The sequence below is a fragment of the Nilaparvata lugens genome, chromosome X (assembly GCF_014356525.2).
Source record: "Nilaparvata lugens isolate BPH chromosome X, ASM1435652v1, whole genome shotgun sequence".
Lineage (NCBI taxonomy): Eukaryota > Metazoa > Arthropoda > Insecta > Hemiptera > Delphacidae > Nilaparvata > Nilaparvata lugens.
The window spans coordinates 27,923,930-27,946,605 of NC_052518.1; the positions used below are offsets into that span (position 1 = coordinate 27,923,930).

Below are 22,676 nucleotides of genomic sequence, written 5' to 3' on the forward strand. Positions count from 1 at the left end.
CTAATAGAGAATTAAATGCTCCATGAAGCTGTCTTTTCTCTAGAATTGAATGAATCCAAACACTTCGGCTCCTGTGGTGGAGCAAACATAGCACAGCCAATTTCTGAGCTCTTGACAGTACCATTGCATAAATGCGACTGAGAACCAGCTAAGTTCATAGTCCGGTATATACTAAGTACATTAATCATATCGTGTTATTATTGCTGCCGTGTCCGGCGTCCGTCGAACGGTAGTTGCAGTGTGTTCTGGTATTCAACAGCCGGTCCGGCAGTTTTGCCGTGTCGTGTGTCCCTGGCCTTAGGGAGGTTCCGTACCACCAGGAATCAGTTTTTAAACGCATACTGATATTTGGAGGAGTCAGCTCTTCAAGTGGTCTCCCTTACAACTACTACTCGTACTAATCCCGTAGGTGCATGAATCTTAACTCATCTGGAGCCCTGTTTTCGTAACGGGCAGGAACAGCGCCCCAAGCGGGCAGAATCAGAAACGCGTATGAACTGACTCAAGGGACTACTTCTTTAGGCGTGGCATTCATTTTGTCCAAATTTCAATTGTGCTAGAAACAGCTGATTAAATAACTTAACTTTTCGGTTTTTTGTGTTTATTATCAAAACATTTCGAGTTTCAACATGTTGCTATTTAAAAGCAAACCCCTAAACATTCTCTTTCAATTAAAACATAATTAAATTTCATAGGCAGGAAAATATGTTCCTCTCCGATATTTACGTCCAGTTGTCTGTATCTGTATTTGAGCTGTTGGAGCCATATTAGTGGTGCCGGAAAGGTTTATATTTACACTTCTGTTTACAAGTATGATTTCTTTAATAAGTTTTTTCTGTTGTTGAGGTTAACGAGTTGGTGCACGTAACGTCAGACATTGGCAGAAGCAGAGCATGGCTTCGTGTAGCGTTGAACGATGGACTGCTCTCCAGCTACTTGCAGTCCATCATCATCGACAACAGCGCTCTCACAGAATACTACAACCGCCAGGCCTTTCTCAGAGACATAGAACGTCTCGATGTAGCTTTTGATCTGATCAAAGGCATGGAGATTGGTTGCTTCAATTACGCTTGCAATTCTAGTCTTTTGAACACGTGGACCAATAGTCCGCTGCAGATGGCGGGTATTTGGACTCCGCCAATGAAGTCCTGGCCTATAGCTTCGGGCACCGATGTTGTACAGACTCTACCGGACGACAGTAATGTTGCTGACTCCTCCCATGTTTCCATCGCTTCTTATTCCCTTCAAGATTCGCTGCTCAATCCCCAGCTCATGTTTGATGAGGAGGCCGCATTGAAGATAATACTAGGTAAGCAATTTCTACTGCTGCAATCATAATTTCGTTATAAACGTTTTTATATTCAGAATTGAAAATAACGATAGGTGGCCGCACATCATGAACTGAGCAGGGCCGGCCCCACTACACAGTTGCTTACTTATAAACTACAGGGTGTTTACAAATGAATATCGGGGTTTTGATTTTAGAAAGTACTTGGTTATAGATTTGACGTGTTTGATGTCACAAATTTGACATGTTTGATGTCACAAATTTCACGTGTATTCTTTATTCTTCAAATTTTATGTTTGTTCTAAAAAAAAACTGTTTGAATTGCTTTTTAATTTAACCTATAAACTGTAAGTTACAACTGTAAACAGTCTGACAACTGTAATTTTAATGTAACAAATATAATTTAAGTCAAAACCCCTACCGTATATTCCTTTATAAACTCTCTGTATTATCTGGTCAATTCTTTAATCACTATTCTAGCTAATCATTAGAAAGGGTCTTATATAAAGAATTATACGCACTAGTAGATTTTTACAGTTAAAAATTATGCCACGTGAACTACGATTCTAGCTTAGTCATAATTTCATTGCAAACTGGAAATTAAAATTGAATTTGAAATGTGTTTTATTCTGCCTCTGAAAAATCCAAAAATCTGTATAATTCCTTAGTTTGAGAGCTTTATTAGCGGCAGATTATAAAGATGCTGCCAGTTCGAAATTTTATACGTGTGTTTTGATATGAAGCATCTATAATGAATAAAACTAGGTGTGCTATGACCTCATCACTCTTTTATAGGGCCACATTACACAGTCAAAATCAAAATAAAAAATCAAATCAAATTTATTCGCTCGAAATTCATGCAAAATATTCACAAAAAGTATAAAAAGACAAGTTACAAGTGAACAAGGTACTACTCACAAAAGTACAGTACCTGTATGTTACTGGACTTTGTCCGCAAATAGGAGTCAGATCCAAAGTGTTATAAGTAAGATTGTTTATTGAATGGAAAAGACTATGAAATTGTCAAAAACCACAGATTTATTGATACTTAGAAAGACCGGTTTCGGTTATTACACCATTGCCAATCTCTGATAAACTAAAACTAAATACAAAAGCAGCAGAATTTATACTAGTAGGCGAGTACTGCTATTGGTCAAGGGCATGAACGCCTTCCATTGGCCCAGCTAGACAGTCTTCTCTCCCACTCAACGGTGTGACAAAATGGCGGCTTAAGCAAAAGAATCGCCATGATAAAATTTACTTTCAGTACAAAATAAGAACCAAGAAAACAAGTGTGAAAGATAAAAAACAAATATGTAAATGGAAAAACTATTGACTAATGTATGCTTACAATTTTATGATAAAATTAAATTTTTAGTGTTGTATTGGTTGAAATGAATCTGGTCATTTAAACTATACTGGGAATTTTCCTTAATTAATCTTGTTATTTCTAAAGCCTCTAGAATATTCAAAGATCTGCCTTTGTTATTAACATGCAGCAACTCAACATTCTCCTTAACTGTGAACTTGTGATTATTTGTTATCAAATGTTCTGCAAAGTTAGATTCCCCATTTTTTTCCAATCTCTGATGTGACAATTAGTAAAACAAGTAAACAATTTCATCTTTGAAATGACCATTTTCAATAATTCTACTTTCTAACTTATCCATAAATAATTCAGCTAGGAGTGGTGAATTATTGTCCTGTCCTGTTCTATCATCTCATAAACTTGTGTCATTTGATGTTACTAATTTATTCACTAACATTCCGGTGGGAGAAAGTCTTAAAAGAGCTGAGGAAATAATGAAAGCCTCTATCGATGATAATACACTCAGAGAAGAACTGATAGGATTGATGAAGTTATGCACTCAGCATAATTATTTCAAATTTAACAATAGATTTTTTGAACAAAGAGAGGGGTTGGCAATGGGGTCACCCCTCTCACCACTCCTAGCTGAATTATTTATGGATAAGTTAGAAAGTAGAATTATTGTATAAAGTATGTAGATGATAATATTTGCTTATGGAAAGGAAGTAACAGACAGGTATACAATTTTCTTTCCTATCTGAATGGATTACATCAGAGTATAAAATTCACTGTAGAGGTAGAACAAGATTGTGCATTGAATTTTCTAGATTTTAGAATAGATTATAGCACTGGTTTTCACAACTTTTCTATTTTCAGATAACCAACCCATACTGATGTTATCATTCCTCTTCATTCTTGTCATCCTATTTCTAACAAACTTGCTGCTTTCAATAGCATGGTCTGTAGAGCACTAACAATACCTATGAACCATCATGATTTTGATATTGAGATCACTAAAATTAAACAGATAGCTGTCACAAATGGATATGAAGAAAGTATGGTGGACAGATTATTGAGTAAAATTAATAGACAAATTTCAATCAATTCTAGCTTTGCAGGCTTAAACTGTGAGGAGAAGACTTGGATAACAATTCCATATTTAGGCCTTGTATCTGATAAGATAGGTAGGGAATTGAAGAGGAATGGATTTCATGTTGCTTTGAAGACCAAACCGATTTTAAATAGTCTATTCAGCTGGAGTAAAGACAAAATTGATATTTGGGATAAAAGTGGGGTGTACAAACTTAAATGTGGTGATTGTAATGCTTGTTATGTGGGTCAAACTGGTAAAAGTTTCAAAAGTAGAATTAAAGAACACATCAGAGATTGGAATAAACAAAATGGGGAATCTAACTTTGCAGAACATTTGATAACAAAATAATAATCACAAGTTCACAGTTGAGGAGAATGTTGAGTTCCTGCATGTTAATAACAAAGGCAGATCTTTGAATATTCTAGAGGCTTTAGAAATAACAAGATTAATTTAGGAAAATTCCCAGTATAGTTTAAATGACCAGATTCATTTCAACCAATACAACACTAAGAATTTAGTTTTATCATAAAATTGTAAGCATACATTAGTCAATAGTTTTTCCATTTACATATTTGTTTTTTATCTTTCACACTTGTTCTCTTGGTTCTTATTTTGTACTGAGAGTAAATTTTATCATGGCGATTCTTTTGCTTAAGCCGCCATTTTGTCACACCGTTGAGTGGGAAAGAAGACTGTCTAGCTGGGCCAATGGCAGGCGTTCATGCCCTTGACCAATAGCAGTACTCGCCTACTAGTATAAATTCTGCTGCTTTTGTATTTAGTTTTAGTTTATCAGAGATTGGCAATGGTGTAATAACCGAAACCGGTCTTTCTAAGTATCAAAAAATTTGTGGTTTTTGACAATTTCTTAGTCTTTTTCATTCAATAAACAATCTTACTTATAACACTTTGGATCTGACTCCTATTTGCGGACAAAGTCCAGTAACATACCGGTACTGTACTTTTGTGAGTAGTACCTTGTTCACTTGTAACTTGTCGTTTTATACTTTTTGTGAATATTTTGCATGAATTTCGAGCGAATAAATTTGATTTGATTTTTTATTTTGATTTTGACTGTGTAATGTGGCCCTATAAAAGAGTGATGAGGTCATAGCACACCTAGTTTTATTCATTATAGATGCTTCATATCAAAACACACGTATAAAATTTCGAACTGGCAGCATCTTTATAATCTGCCGCTAATAAAGCTCTCAAACTAAGGAATTATACAGATTTTTGTATTTTTCAGAGGCAGAATAAAACACATTTCAAATTCAATTTTAATTTCCAGTTTTCAATGAAATTATGACTAAGCTAGAATCTTAGTTCACGTGGCATAATTTTTAACTGTAAAAATCTACTAGTGCGTATAATTCTTTATATAAGACCCTTTCTAATGATTAGCTAGAATAGTAGGCCTAATAATACACCTAGCATTATTTAAAAACAAAACCTTTCCAGTGAATTAATAGCTACACCAATGAAATGTCAACTAATAATATTTTTAATACTTCTTATCAGAAAGTTATACAGTAAATGATAGATAAATTCGTTTGTAGTGGAATTTTAGCCAAACTATAGACCACCTGTAGAGTTATGTATTCCATGCTATCTGAAGGTCACATTATGGTGTAATAACCGAAACCGGTCTTTCCAAGTATCAATAAATCTGTGGTTTTTGACAATTTCTTGGTCTTTTTCATTCAATATGAATAATTACCACAATATCAACTACGCAAAAAGTAAGATTGTTTAATTCATAACTTGATATAAGCAAGGTTTTAAGTTGATAAGCTTCAATATATCCACTGATTTAATCAACCTTGTATTTATTACTAAATATTCCATCAATTTTTGCTGTGTAACAAAACATGGATTTTGTATCATTTACCATTATAAATTCCACCCATTTGAAGAAACAGAGCGATAAGTGCCTATCAATCTACAGAGAAATAATATAATTAAATTATCAATCAATTCCATAGTGTAGTAAAAAATAAAAGAGCATAAATGGAAATATTACAGTAGATTGAGAATATTTCAACAGAGACAGTTTAAAACCTTGAAGAAGCTTTCCATCTCAACTGGCGAATGAAGCCATATCCAAAGCTTAGTTTTATTCATGGAGTGCTTATGAGTATTTATTCTTCTCAAATCAGTCATAAGTATCATATGTATTCATAGATATTTGGTCGTTCATAGTCAACAAATATTTGATTACCTTAACAAGAGCGTGACTGTAAATAAAATTTTTGATAAAATTTGATCAACTAACTATGATCAAGCTCGGTCACCTTTTATAAAAAAAATGTATGGAAAAAATGAGATTGAAATTGCTTGAAAAGTTTTGTTACACAGTTCTATGATTGCTTGGTTTCAGGTACACCAATCGACGATAGTCCGCTACGAGTACGACTGAACGAAGAAGACGCTGCAATGTCTTCGTCAACACCAGACCATCATTGTTCGTCTAAAAGTGAGGCAACGACCAACTCTGCTACTGATCTAGACGCGATAACTCCATCCGAGACGAAAAATATTGTTGCTTCATCTAGCACATTGCAGAGCTATGATTCGTTGCTAAAAAGCTATAATAAAGATCCTGTGCTGAAACCGGTCAATCTGCAACATGTGATTGAACAGTATCAGAATCAGAGCGATGTGGCTGAGCCTCCCAACAAACCGGAACAATCTCAGGTAATATTAAAATCAAATCAAGTACTTTGATTTTGCACAATAAAGCTGGATTCCTATTCAGTGATAGGCACAGTGGATATATAATTTCCATGAGTTCTGTTTGGACTATTACCACTCAGCACGGCCATGCGAGCATGAAATGTTTCCCATTAGAACTTATGGGAATAATATTCTCACTGTACCAGTCACTTCCACTGCCACCAATATGTGGGAAACCAGCTTAATACTTCATGAAAAGCACGACTGACTTTCGCATAAATTTGCCACGATTCCAATTTAGTATACGAACGTCCGAAATGTAGGCTACGTTCCATATAATTTCACTTACACTAATTTGCAAAAATAAACAAATTCATTGCAATAATTTTAACTATTTTCCTGAGTAGTTGTGAAAATGATATTGTGGTAGTCATCCATACTGAATAAAAATACTATATTGTCTAACCACAGCTTTGTTCTAACCTCATAAATATGTGGTTAGACAACTTCTACTCTTTTCATTCAGTATTTTAAACTATTAGTTATTGTTTTCATGTAGTTGAGTATTTATCAACTATGTGAAAACAATCACTTGGGTACAAATTAACGAAACTGTATTAGGCTTATATTAAAACTGTAAACTATCTCGTTTTCACTGTGAGACTGGAAACAACAAACATAGACATTAATAAGAAAATATTGAAGATCATGTTCATACGCTATCGTCCGACTTTAATTTATAAAGCAAACCTAAGGTGGGCCGTCCACTGGAACCGATTTCGTCCGAACTAGCATCGGCCGAAAACGACCGAACGATCACCCAACAAAGAAAGGAATAGATGTTCGTCCATTGCTACAGGTTCATACGCTGTGCACGGCCGTCTCTGGCCGATCAATTTTTCGACCGAATTGAATGGGTTTTTCCCGCTCTGTCTGGCCGAACTAACTAGTCTCTCAGCTCAACAAGTAGTGTTCCTAATTCAACACATCATCATACTCTATTTTGTGTCATAGCATCCATCATCAAATAACCCTCCAAAGTCATCAAACAATACGATTATTTTTTTAGTTTTTAAGATGAACTACTTTTACTTTTGTTGATATTTAGTAAATAATATTTAACTGTGCATTTCATAACGATAATTAATAATGAATAAATATCTGTGAATTTGAATAGTTATTTGAATGTATTAGGAAAATTATGAGCTAAACTATTTTACTTACTAACAACGAAAAACTGAGAGAGAAAAAAATGAATTTAAGTGGAAAAATGTAGAAAATTCTACTGGTGTAGAATTAGAAAGTAGATATATATATATATATATATAATATATATATATATATATAATATATATATATATATATATGCTTTCCAAATAAATGAAAAAAGATAACAATATATACAGTATTTAGATTTAAATTACAGTCATATAGTGTAGGAAGTGATTGTTAACTGTTTTTAAAAAAATTACTGTTTTTCAAAGAATTATTAGTTACTAGCTTTCAGGCTCGCTTCGCTCGCCATATCCGTCTAGCAAGGGGGCTCCGCCCCCTGGACCCCCGACTGGATCGTCCAAAAATGAGATCAGCGGCCTCGCTTCGCTCGCCTGCATTTTTCATTTGAGCATGCTTCGTTCCATCAGAAAGTCAAAGTACTTCCTCGCTCGATTCAATCACCGATTGATTTCAATTATTTAGTGCAGGGTGGAAAACTTCGTTAGGATATTATGAAAATTATTGTACTCCAGTCTAGCCTTTGAAATTAGAGATAGGAATGACGTGGAGAATTTACAAATCATTCATTATTGAAAAAGGTGAGAAAACGCAGAAAAGCTGAGAAAAACGTTGGAAAAACGCTGATTTTGGGCGTATCTTTGATGAAATATTAAAGTCACCTCATCACAAAATTTTTAGACCCTAGCTAAAACTCTGTACCAAATTTGAACATATTCTGTCTATTACTTGATGTAAAAAAAAGTAAATTCGTATGGCTTTTGTTGGTGGGGAGTCCCTTGCGGGAAGGTCCCACCGCCTGAATATATAATTTAAGCCGTCAATGGGCCTTACGACTGTCATACTTCAGCCGGGACCGACAGTTTAACGTGCCCATCCGATAACACGGGAGTGATCTGGTTAAAAAAAAACCTTTGGTATTGAGAGGGTTTGAACCCGGGATCTCTATGCTGCTACGCAAATTTTGGGCGTATCTTTGGCGTTATTTCAAATTCCTTCTAACACAACATTATTACACCCTAGCTTAGCTTCTGTACTAAATTTGAACAATTTCTGTTCATTTGTTCTCAATAAATCTGAGAAAAAGCAAAAAACGCTGGAAAACCGCTAATTTTGGGCGTATCTTAGACGTTATTGCAAATTCCTTCTAACACCACATTATTACACCCTAGCTGAGCTTCTGTACTAAATTTGAACATTTTCTGTTCATTTGTTCTCGATAAAGCTGAGAAAACGCTGGAAAAACGCAAATTTTGGGCGTATCTTTGGCGTTATTTCAAATCCACTACAGAAGCTCAGCTGGGATGTAATAATGTTGTGTTAGAAGGAATTTGAAATAACGCCAAAGATACGCCCAAAATTAGCGGTTTTTTGCGTTTTCTCAGTTCTTTCATCAAGTAATAATGGAGTGATCTGTGGTCTTGTGGATAGAGTGCTTGCGTAGCAGCATAGAGATCCCGGGTTCAAACCCTCTCAATACCAAAAGTTTTTTTTTACATCAAGTAATAGACAGAATATGTTCAAATTTGGTACAGAGTTTTAGCTAGGGTCTAAAAATTTTGTGATGAGGTGACTTTAATATTTCATCAAAGATACGCCCAAAATCAGCGTTTTTCCAACGTTTTTCTCAGCTTTTCTGCGTTTTCTCACCTTTTTCAATAATGAATGATTGTAAATTCTCCACGTCATTCCTATCTCTAATTTCAAAGGCTAGACTGGAGTACAATAATTTTCATAATATCCTAACGAAGTTTTCCACCCTGCACTAAATAATTGAAATCAATCGGTGATTGAATCGAGCGAGGAAGTACTTTGACTTTCTGATGGAGTACTTTGACTTTACTTGCTGACGTTTCGTCATTATCTCAAATGACATCCTTGGAGTGCAGTTAATACTACACTGACTCCTGCCTGTGTTTGGAAGTTCTTCCACGTGGTCGCAGGGAGTACCTCCTCCCCTCTCATTCTTCCAAACCAGTCTACAAACCTCTCCAAACTATTTCGAAATTTCTAAAGAAACCCTTTCAGAGATTAGAACTAGAAAATCAAGACGTCTATAGTATTCCCTGCCTGAATTGTGACAAGATGTATGTAGGTCAAACAAATAGAAGAATATCAGCCAGGATAGAGGAACACAAATTGAACTTGAAAAACAAACAATCTACTGCAGCTCTTTACAACCATGAAAAATCACAGGTCACAAAATAAATGTTAAGAATTCAAAACAAATAGATTCAAACATTCAAGATTTTCGGGTTAGGATTGTACGAGAGGCCCTAGAAATAGAGAAACAAGGGAGCCTTAACAAAAGGGATGACAGTACAAATATCTCTTCCCTTTGGAAAATCATTCTCAACACAGCACAAAAGCCAGACACTTCTCCGGGAATTCCATTCACCCAGCAGCGCCAAGCCGAGCACGTGGAAAAAGGAGAGTGGAGGAGGTACGTACTCCCTTCGACCACGTGGAAGAACTTCCAAACACAGGCAGGAGAGAGAGTAATTAAGCACAGGCAAGAGTAATTAAAGTGTGCTCCGAGGATGTCATTTGAGATAATGACGAAACGTCAGCAAGAAAGTGAAACTGCTTATCGGATGTACCCGGTTGATATATTGTTATATTGTACCCGGTTTGTTAATAAATAAGATACTTTTTAAAAAACAATTGTATTTACTACAAAACATTACAAAGTATTTTATGAGGTCCGTTCGCTATGTACGCTAGCGAGGAACTGAGCTCTGAATACAATATTGTCTTCCACTAAGACTATGCTGACTAAACAAGTTAACAGTGATTGTATGCAGTTTTCACTCATATAACTTATTTATAGATTCTCTCTCCTCATAATGTGGGTATTTTCAAGTAACATCATCTCATCGAAATCCATTACAATCTTGCGGACTTTGTAATTAAACACACAGCGAAGAATCACTTTCCCTACTAACTATATTAGCATGCCGAAGCCTGACTTGCTGTGTTTGGCTACAGAAAGTGTTAAACTCTGTATTTTTTAGTTATTTATAAAATATTTATGTTATGGTATCAAGTTTTTCTTGTCTTGTTGGATGTGTGAGTTGATGGTTTGTGTTGGGTGTTTCATTCAGGACGATTACACGTGAGTACAACGAATTATAAACGTAACGAAAGTAGTCATATAGTCAGGATTTCGATTTCTGCAATTGCGAAGTGCAATTCAAACAATCATCAGGCTGTTATTTGTCTTGTCACTATCTTGGTGTGCTAGTGTTAGTGAATAAATACTTTGTTTCAGTCGGTAGTGGGTCTGTATTGGAGAGTCAAACTTTTGAGTAGTCCAGGTGTACCAACTAATTGTGGACCTAACGGCAGTATTTGAAGGATTGCTCTGTATCAGTTGTTGCCAAAAATTCTCAAAGCAGCCTGTCTGTAACGACAATCATAGATGTTATTATTATTGTTTACGAAACAGATTATCAGCCGCCGGCTTCATCGCGGGATTTGTATAGGTCAGTAGGAAAGAAAGAACACCTGTTGAAAGGCTTTTAAATATCCAACTCATAGCTATCGCTTATCGCACTGCATATAGAAGGACTATTTCTGATAAATATAAAAACAAATTGTGTGAAATTCCAAACAAATAACGCTTCTCTGTTTCTTCCAGTCTTTCTCACCCTCCTGTTTTTTCCTATCTATTCAGGAGCTTCCATATTTCTCTCCAAAGCTACGATTGCTCTCGCAGCGTTTCCTAGAACTTCCTCTGTTACCTTTCCTTTTCCAAACTACTTATGTTTACACTCTACTCACGTCCATAATTATTCCACAACAAAAATTGAAAATTTGATTACTTTCCAAGATTCCGATCAAAAGAATTGTCCCATGACGGCTAATGTAGACATGGATACCTTGGAGAAGGTGATGGAAAAATTCAAAAATGAAATAGTAAATAACACCAAACAAGTTATTCAGGAAGAAATAGCAGCTCTAAATATAAGCTCTCTGTTCACAGAGCAAAATACGAAAATTGATGCGCTTGTCAAGGAGAATGAAAGATTGAAGCAGGAGCTACAGAAACAAAATATTCAAATTGAGAGTTTGAGAAGAGAGAATAACGTGGTATTCTTTGATGTTAGTGAGGCTGTGGGGGAACGTGATGAACAGTGCGTGATCAAAGTTTTAGATATTTGTAATGATGTGCTTTCGGTCGAGCTCAAATCTAATGAAACCAATTTTGTCCGAAGAATTGGTAAGAGGAAGGTGGGTAGCAATCGTCCGATCCTGTTATCGATAGTGTCAGGATTCAAGAAAACATCGATTATGCAACGGAGTGGAAAGTTACAAAGTACAAAAATATTTTTGGCCCACGACTTGGATGAAACGTTATGTGAGAGACGTAGAGAACTAAATAAAATAAGTAAGAGACTCCGAGATTCGAATCGAAATGTCAGAATGAGGAAAAGCGGCTTGGAAATCGATGGGAAATTGTTCACCTATGAAGAAGTCAAGCAAGAGTTTGAAGAGAAGAAACAGTTGGGAGGTGGTCAGGGCGGCAATGTTAATGATGATGGAATGGAAAATCAGAGGAAGCGCAGAAGAGATGGAAATCAGTGTCAGCCGGAAAAACAGCAACAAACAAGAGTAGGTCTGAAATTACTCAGTTTTTTCGTCCCTCGTGTGAATCGTCACCCGCAGGCAGTCAGTACACTCAGTAAAAATAGAACAGAAAATTATCGCATTAAAATAATCTCGTATAACATTGCTGGTATTAAAAATAAGGTATATGATTCTGATTTTATGAGCTTTCTACAGGAATTTGATATATTCGTCTTGATGGAAACTTTCTTGTACGATGAAGAGCTGTTTTCTAAGATAAGATCAAGACTAAATGATTACGATATGGATTGGACGTCAATATATGGTAGAGCGAGTGGAGGAATGATTTATGGCATTCGAAAGAATAATAAAAGAAGTGCAACATTTCGTGTAGTTGAGGGTTTCACTGTTATTGATATTCTTCTTGATGGAAATTCAATATACTTGGTACCAGTGTATATGAAGGCTAGTGAGTGGAATACTGATTTTTATCAGTTGTATGATTTCCTCCTCAATCCTGGTGATAAGAAGGTAATTTTAATGGGAGACTTGAATGGAAGAGTTGGAAGCTGTCAGGTGATACCAGATGTCATGCTTGCAAATTTTCACGACTTGGAACGAACAAATAGAGTATCTAAGGATACAATTGTGAATGCAAATGGCAGGGCTCTCTTATCATTATTCAGTGACTATATATATAGCACTTATATATAAATGTTATAAATATAAATATCCACATATATATAAATATAAATGTTATATATATCATCTCATATTAATGAATGACCAAATGGTGACTTGAGTGGAGAATTCACATATATTGGTGGCCAAGGGTCTTCGGCAATAGATCTTTGTGCAGTTTCAGCTGATATAATTCCACACGTAATATCATTTGAGGTTCGTCCCACAACCTTTTCAGACCATCTGCCAATCGTACTTGAATTGAGAGGGGACCAACTGGATAGTCTTCACGAGAGTACAAGAATTATGCCACTGCTGCCGAAGTTAAAATGGAACTCACAAAGAAAGGACATCTTTCGGGAAGAAATCAATGCGTTGGTGGAGAGTATGGATGCAGACAGTGAGCAGGATGGGGATATTAATATTCAACTTACGTGCCTCACCAGTCTAATATATAAGTGCTCCCCACTAAAAAGTATTAGACCAGATAGGCAGATCTCCTCTTTTAAAAAGCAAAGTTGGTTTGACGACGATTGTAGAGCTGCGAGAAAAAAGGTTTCTGATTTATTGAAGGTCTTCAGAAGAAAAAACTCTGAAGCTATAAGAGAGCAGTATGTGCAAAAGAGGCATCATTATAGACAGTTGTACGCCGAGAAGAAGAAGTACTGGACCAGTTGTGTGGAGAGTTTTAATACTGTCTCAGATGCCAAGGAGTTCTGGAGTGTGGTTAAAAAGTTAAAGAAGTCACAATTTCTCTCAGGCGCAAGAATTTCTATTGATGACTGGATGCAGCACTTCAGAAATCTCTTGAACCCAATCGTTTCCTGTGGAAAAATTTGTTATGTAGAGCCCAAAACTTGGAATGGCATGGAATATTCAGAACAATGTACTCGGCGAGTTTCAGGCGGGGTTTCGAAGGACGTACTCCACACTTGATAATATATTCAATCTTGTCAGCATTGTTAGAGTAAAGTGCAGTTCAAAGAGGCAGAGGCTTTATGCCTTCTTCGTAGACCTATCTGCTGCCTTCGATCGAGTTGATAGATACTCTCTCTTCTATAAATTGGCTGCAATGGGGATATCAACGAAAATCATTGATGTCCTGAGAAGCATGTATGAAGGTACAAGTTCAAGGGTGTGGGGACAAGAGGGGCTGTCAGAAGCATTTAAAACGTGTACTGGGGTCAAACAAGGCGAGCTATACTTTGCTATGGAACACAGATTTGGGGGACGAGGATCTACGATGTGGTGGAAAAAGTACAAAGGACTTTCATCAAAAAGGTGTTCAGTTTACCAATGAATGCCCCAAATTACATCCTGTCTCTGGAAGCTGGACTGCCAAGTTTGTTCACATACACCCTCAAGCTACATGTGAAGTTTATACAGCGAGTATTGGCCATGCCCGAGAACAGATATCCTCAAATTTTGTTGTTGGAGGTCATGGAGAAACAGCTTTATCTTCTCAGGGAGTGGAGAGACATCAGTGATAAGCTACAGATATCCTTGGAACCGGAGACAATTGGAAGCGTCAATGTTGATGGCATCGTCGCCACAGTAGAGCAGCAGTTGGGGGGCCGATGTCGAGAGCGGGTGCTGAATTCGCAGAGGCTGGAGTTGTTTCCAAGACTGCAAAAATTCAGTGAATATCTGGAGGTGACGGACGACTTCCCATTGGTGAAGTGGATGTTTAAGGCCAGAACTGAGCTGATTCGCCTCAACGGCTACTCATTCGTTGCTGGCAGTGGACTTTGCTCGCTGTGCAATTTGAGAAAAGAAGAAGATGTCATCCTTTTCTTGGGAGAGTGCCCTGTCTTGGAGGAGTTCAGATGGAGGTACTTTCGGAGGAGAGTGTTGTCAGCGGACGAACTGCAGCTCTACCTGAACGGCGAGAATTGGAGAGCTGTGGGAGCCTACTGCAGGTAGGCGTGGAGCTACAGATACGCACTGGTCAGGGAGTTCAACTATTGAAAATTGCCAACCTACCCAAATGTCCACAATTGACTTGGGATATAAGCCAGCGAAAGATTAAGGAGTGAATAATGAAGGACTATGAAAAGTTATTTATTTATTGTATTTCATTGTTATCTATTTTTTATGTATTTCCTGTATTTCTATTGCAATCAATAAAGGAGTTATTATTATTATTATTAGCATGCCACTTCCTGGCAACCAACCAATGAACTGGACTGACGAAAACTGTTCGAATGGACGACGGTATTCGGCCGTATTGACGGCCGGCAGATTCGACCGATCCAACGGCCGAACGGATCGGTTGTGCTATTTTGAATGAAGCTTTGCAAGCTGGCTCGAATCTTCAAAATGATCTTGCTCAGATTTTATTGAATTTTCGTGTTAATAATGAGGTTGTGACTTCAGATATAAAAATGATGTATCGTCAGACCAAGGTTCGTGAGCAAGATAGACAGTACTAACAAATAATTTATCGTCCTTCCCCTAATGAGGACGTGCGTGAATATCAGCTTAATACGGTGAGCTATGGAATGGTAAGCTCTTCTTATCTCTCTCAACGCACCATACTTCAACTTGTGACCGACCACGGAGGAGAATTTCCACTAGCTGCTAATGCACTGCGTAATCACACCTACGTTGACGATATCGTAACTGGTGCATCCAGCCTACAAGAAGCTCATAATCTCATTCAAGAATTAAAACAACTAACCGCCAAGGCTGGCTTTGAACTTCGCAAGTGGTATTCAAATGTTCCTGATGCCATCTCAGACCTACCTGATGATTTCCTCGAGAATCCAAGAGTGTTCTCTGATTCTTCAGAGAGTATAAAAGTGTTTGGATTTCAGTGGAATCCCTCTTCTGACACGTTCTCTTATCACTTTGCCGTTTGATAAGGAAATTACAAAAAGAGCTACTTTGTCGTACATAGCCAAGTTGTTTGATCCTCTTGGATTACTGTCTCCTGTCATTTTTGCTTGCAAATATTTCCTAAAACTAGTGTGGATCTCAAAAATAGAATGGGACTCTCCGCTCTCTGAAGAGCTTGTACATCAATGGATGAAAATTTCTGACTCTTTTAAAATGCTTTCTTCAATCAGAATACCTCGCCTCATTGAATCAATTAATATGAAGGTGTATCTGATAGGCTTTTCTGATGCTTCTGAAAAAGGTTATGCCGCTTGCATATATCTACATGTTGCTACTAATGTTAAATTCGTATGTATGCACCTCATCATGACTAAAACTCGCGTTGCGCCTCTGAAAACTGTAACAATACCTCGTCTCGAACTTGACGGTGCCTTACTTCTGGCATACTATACAATAAATTATGTCTCAACCGCTTTGTCGCTTACTGTGTAAACTGTCCGTTTGTATTCTAATGCTAAATTGGTGCTGACTTGGCTGAGGCCCCTCCACACAAAATGAAAAAATACGTGGCTAATCGAGTGATTCAAACCTTACAACTAACTGCACCTGAATTTTGGTTTCATATATCAACTGTAGACAATCCTGCTGATGCTGCCTTCCGTGGATTGTCACCTGAACAAGTTATGAATCACTCACTGTGGTGGAATGGACCATCATCGTTGCACGTAACTCCAGACGGATGGCCACAAAACAAGACAGAAATGATTGATGATTTGTCAGAGTTGAAGCCTCCAACTTCAGTACTTGTAACTTCTGTGCTAGAAAAGTCTTACTTGCTTCAAGAATTAGAGAAATACTCTTCTCTCCACAAGACAGTTCGCATCGTAGCTTACATTCAAAAATTCATCAATAAATGCAAGCACACTATCCAACAAGGATACAATCTTCGCAGCCGTAGAAAACAACAGGTCACCGTTTCAAATGCAATCAGTGCTGCAGAGTACCGCACCGCACTTTACTCGTTGGTCAAGTTAAATCAAGAGTTCTACTTCGCTGTGGCACTTGGACTCTTACATAAATCAAAAATGCCTACCTCTATGCTTTCATTGTCTCCATTCCTGAATTCTTGCGAGTCAAAATGAAATTCAAACGGCATCATCAAATCGTCAAATTGAATGGCACTTCAATCAACCTCATGCTCCAAATTTCGGAGGAATTTGGGAAGCTGGCATAAAGTGTGCCAAAAAATTGTTGAAGAATGTCATAGGAGAAGCCAGTATGACATTGGAAGAATACTCTACATTTTTTTCGCGTATAGAAGCAATTTTGAATAGTCGTCCATTGCTGGAAAGTTCAACAGATCCAAATGAAGAAATGCTAAAGCTCACACCAGGCCACTTTCTAATTGGTAGGCCTTTACTACAAGTTATTGAAACCCCAATAGATGAAAAATCTTTTACTCATCAGCGATGGGCCAGACTTTGCCAGCTAACTCAACATTTTTGGAGAAGGTGGTCTTCGGAGTATCTACATGCAAACATTGATTCAGCGTACTAAGTGGCAAACGTCATGTTCGGCACCTCTACAGGTTGGTCAGATAGTTGTAATAAAACATTTCAATACTTGGCCTTCAACATGGCCAATAGGCAAGATAGTAAAGTTGCATCGTGGGCGCGATCATGTAAATCGAGTGGCTACTGTTCGCAGACTACTTTGCGAACAGTAGCCACTCGATTTACATGATCGCGCCCACGATGCAACTTTACTATCTTGCCTATTGGCCATGTTGAAGGCCAAGTATTGAAATGTTTTATTACAACTATCTGACCAACCTGTAGAGGTGCCGAACATGACGTTTGCCACTTAGTACGCTGAATCAATGTTTGCATGTAGATACTCCGAAGACCACCTTCTCCAAAAATGTTGAGTTAGCTGGCAAAGTCTGGCCCATCGCTGATGAGTAAAAGATTTTTCATCTATTGGGGTTTCAATAACTTGTAGTAAAGGCCTACCAATTAGAAAGTGGCCTGGTGTGAGCTTTAGCATTTCTTCATTTGGATCTGTTGAACTTTCCAGCAATGGACGACTATTCAAAATTGCTTCTATACGCGAAAAAAATGTAGAGTATTCTTCCAATGTCATACTGGCTTCTCCTATAACATTCTTCAACAATTTTTTGGCACACTTTATGCCAGCTTCCCAAATTCCTCCGAAATTTGGAGCATGAGGTGGATTGAAGTGCCATTCAATTTGACGATTTGATGATGCCGTTTGAATTTCATTTTGACTCGCAAGAATTCAGGAATGGAGACAATGAAATCATAGAGGTAGGCATTTTTGATTTATGTAAGAGTCCAAGTGCCACAGCGAAGTAGAACTCTTGATTTAACTTGACCAACGAGTAAAGTGCGGTGCGGTACTCTGCAGCACTGATTGCATTTGAAACGGTGACCTGTTGTTTTCTACGGCTGCGAAGATTGTATCCTTGTTGGATAGTGTGCTTGCATTTATTGATGAATTTTTGAATGTAAGCTACGATGCGAACTGTCTTGTGGAGAGAAGAGTATTTCTCTAATTCTTGAAGCAAGTAAGACTTTTCTAGCACAGAAGTTACAAGTACTGAAGTTGGAGGCTTCAACTCTGACAAATCATCAATCATTTCTGTCTTGTTTTGTGGCCATCCGTCTGGAGTTACGTGCAACGATGATGGTCCATTCCACCACAGTGAGTGATTCATAACTTGTTCAGGTGACAATCCACGGGAGGCAGCATCAGCAGGATTGTCTACAGTTGATATATGAAACCAAAATTCAGGTGCAGTTAGTTGTAAGGTTTGAATCACTCGATTAGCCACGTATTTTTTCATTTTGTGTGGAGGGGCCTCAGCCAAGTCAGCACCAATTTAGCATTAGAATACAAACGGACAGTTTACACAGTAAGCGACAAAGCGGTTGAGACATAATTTATTGTATAGTATGCCAGAAGTAAGGCACCGTCAAGTTCGAGACGAGGTATTGTTACAGTTTTCAGAGGCGCAACGCGAGTTTTAGTCATGATGAGGTGCATACATACGAATTTAACATTAGTTGCAACATGTAGATATATGCAAGCGGCATAACCTTTTTCAGAAGCATCAGAAAAGCCTATCAGATACACCTTCATATTAATTGATTCAATGAGGCGAGGTATTCTGATTGAAGAAAGCATTTTAAAAGAGTCAGAAATTTTCATCCATTGATGTACAAGCTCTTCAGAGAGCGGAGAGTCCCATTCTATTTTTGAGATCCACACTAGTTTTAGGAAATATTTGCAAGCAAAAATGACAGGAGACAGTAATCCAAGAGGATCAAACAACTTGGCTATGTACGACAAAGTAGCTCTTTTTGTAATTTCCTTATCAAACGGCAAAGTGATAAGAGAACGTGTCAGAAGAGGGATTCCACTGAAATCCAAACACTTTTATACTCTCTGAAGAATCAGAGAACACTCTTGGATTCTCGAGGAAATCATCAGGTAGGTCTGAGATGGCATCAGGAACATTTGAATACCACTTGCGAAGTTCAAAGCCAGCCTTGGCGGTTAGTTGTTTTAATTCTTGAATGAGATTATGAGCTTCTTGTAGGCTGGATGCACCAGTTACGATATCGTCAACGTAGGTGTGATTACGCAGTGCATTAGCAGCTAGTGGAAATTCTCCTCCGTGGTCGGTCACAAGTTGAAGTATGGTGCGTTGAGAGAGATAAGAAGAGCTTACCATTCCATAGCTCACCGTATTAAGCTGATATTCACGCACGTCCTCATTAGGGGAAGGACGATAAATTATTTGTTAGTACTGTCTATCTTGCTGACGAACCTTGGTCTGACGATACATCATTTTTATATCTGAAGTCACAACCTCATTATTAACACGAAAATTCAATAAAATCTGAGCAAGATCATTTTGAAGATTCGAGCCAGCTTGCAAAGCTTCATTCAAAATAGCACCATCATTACAGGGAGCGGATGCATTGAAGACAACACGGAGAAGAGTGGTTGAACTAGTAGGTTTCAGTACACAATGGTGAGGGATTACATAAGATGAGGATTTCAACGTAATAGACATGTGTCTAAGTTCAATATACTGGTGCATTAACTAATCGTACATCTGTTTGACATCTTTGTTCAATGATAAGCGTTTTTCCAAGGTCAAATATTTTTTCATAGTACTGCTGCGATTGTCGCCAAGCTTGACAAGCTGATTTTTGAATGGAAGCGCTACTTTGTAGCGACCTGAATCAGTACGAGTGGTGGTTTCCGTATACAATTTTCACAAAATATCTTAGATGGATCTTCATTACAAAAATTTGGCACTTCTTCTACTAATTAAGTTTGTAGCGTGAATGTTGAACATTCACTCACTGAATGTTGTTGGCACTTCTACTTCCCAAAATTTTTGAAGAACTTCATGATCAATTGTGGTTAAAAGTGATACTCTTTTAGCAGCGGTTTCACAGTCAATAATATTACCCATGATAATCCATCTGAATCGGGTATTAAGCGCACCTGGATTACCAACAATACATTTCTTAGATTGTTCACTCAACGTTTGTAAGAATAAGTCAGCTCCAATTAACAGATCAATAGGTTTTGATTAATAAAATTCATTGTCAGCCAGTTTGAGGTTGGAAAACTGCATGCATAAGTTGGGATTCAAGTTTTCGATAGGCTGATTACAAGTGATCTGGGGCAGAACTAGAGCTTTAGTCTCAAGTCTGAGATGCGGTTGAATAAGTGAAGAGATACAAATTTGAGCTTCATTATTGCATTGAGTTACAGTTGAGCCTATTCCAACTAGGCCGCCTTTTGTGGGATTAGGTTTGAGATGCAATCTATTATATATATTTTTGTAATAGCAGTGATTTGAGATGCGCTGTCAATAACGGCGCGCACACAATGTGGTTGGTTGAAGCTGTCGAATACCACTACGATAGCAGTACCTAATAAGCAAGTTGCGTTTGTATCTAAACTTGATGCGTTACAAGCAGCAGAATTTTCATTGCTATTAACAATAGTCTTATCCACCTTAGAATTCTTATCATAATGCAAAAGAGTATGGTGATTAGGCAAATTACATATCTTACAAGAATGAATAGATTTGCATGATATTCTAAGATGTGGGCTTAAACACCAAAAACATAATTTATTTTCTTTTGCTACATCATATTTAGCATCTACTGTAAACTGTGAGAATTTGGAGCATGAATATATATTGTGTTTATCTGAACCACAATTCATACATTTAGAAGTGTTTCTCTTAGTTGTAGGAACTTTACTGACATTTTCCTTAGAATTTGACACTTTTGGAAAAATACTGGTATGAGATCTTGAGCTTACTTCAATATTACTATCATTCTGATGTAATGTAGTTTCATCAGTGGTAATCAATGACATGTCGTGCGTTTTATTAGAATAAGATGAAGATTTACTGACTTTTGTTTGTGGTTTAATATTTGTTGAAGATGAGAGGCTCATTTCCATAGCTCTAGATTTATTAATCACAAATTACAATAAATCTTTATGGAATTTTATTAGTAGTAAGTGAATTTTCAAAATCCATTTTTGTGCAATAGTCCAAATGATTAAGTGAAATTGTAACAAGTAGAAAATCTTCGAGACTTTCTAGGTTTTGAGCATGCAATGCAGATAAACAATTTGAGTGTATGTCAACAAACTTTCGAAGACTTTCATAGTCTGATTTCACAAGAGGTTTGAATTCAAGAATTTGATTCACATAAAATGAACACAGTCTGCGAGGATTTGAATAGCATTCACACAGGTTTTTCTAAGCAATTTCATAATTCGCATCTGAAAGATTAAGATTAGATATGATATTTAGCGCAGAACCGTCAAGACATAATTTTAAATATTGAAATTTCTCAACTGGTGACAGCAATGTGTTTGAATGAATAAGAGCTTCAAACATATTCAAGAAACAGTATTACCATTGAAACTAGTTAAGTTTAAACGAGGTAGGCTAATATTCTGTTTAACTGCAACAGTATTTACATATTGTGAAAAAGTAGTTACAGTATCACCTGCATCATTCAATTGAATGAATTTAGTATACAATGCCTGAAATCTATCAGAATATAGCTTGGAATGTTCGTCTTCTTGTTCAATAGATAGTGATAATTCATCAATATTTTCTTGGATTAATTCATAGGCATTTTTGTAATCTTCAGATACTTTTCTTCTGGTCTGCCGTGTACCTTCACTAGATGAGACTTTTAATGAATTGATGTAAAATTATATCTTGTCTAATAATCTATCACGTTTCTTTAATATAAGTCTACATCGTATTATGGGTGACTCAGTACTGAATGATTCAGTGTTTGAATTTTCCTTTTCAGTCATTTTTATCACACAGAAAGAAATTTATTGGGATAAGGAATACTGAGAGATAACTGATATTGTTTAACTGTAATGCAAGCCACCAGCGACAATTATAGCGATAACTTATGTCGATGAAGACTCTCCGGTGAACAGGCATCAAGTTGAAGGTCAGGCGTGGCAGGACAGGAGTTTGGAGACCGGCGCGGTTGACGCGGGAGGGGGAAGTTGAATCAAACCGAGCTATGACGTCACGATAATTGATAGATAGGATTTACAACATGAAATGCCTTGTACAAAATATGGCGAACACCAAGCAATTGAATTGAACACTTCAAAAACTTTTAACACACTTTTTAACAGAGTAACAACTTGAAAAATGAGTTTTGAAAACTAATGAAACAAGATTAAAACTATGATTTTTCTATATACTGAATCATATCTGGCTCGGAGGACCAAGTTGTTGGATTTTGAGGGATACGGAGGACCGCGATTTTACATTGAGGTCTAGACAAAAACAAAAGGTAATTAATAGTGGCAAGCGGCCAATAAATACCTGGCGATTCAGATGGCGTTTTGAACGTATTTCCCACAGAAGTTGTAGACAGACTGAGGTGGTA

General features: G+C 37.1%; 1 protein-coding gene across 2 annotated transcripts in view; it reads left to right on the plus strand.

The window, feature by feature from the left end:
* The window catches only part of LOC111051223 (pleckstrin homology domain-containing family M member 1), a 56,052-nt gene that overhangs the window by 17,958 nt on the left and 15,418 nt on the right, over nt 1–22,676 (plus strand). For both annotated transcript variants that reach the window (XM_039443110.1, XM_039443109.1), the window contains exons 4-5: nt 847–1,309; nt 6,071–6,387. In XM_039443110.1, coding sequence (XP_039299044.1) covers nt 847–1,309; nt 6,071–6,387 — 780 coding nt within the window. The remainder of the gene's footprint in view (nt 1–846; nt 1,310–6,070; nt 6,388–22,676) is intronic.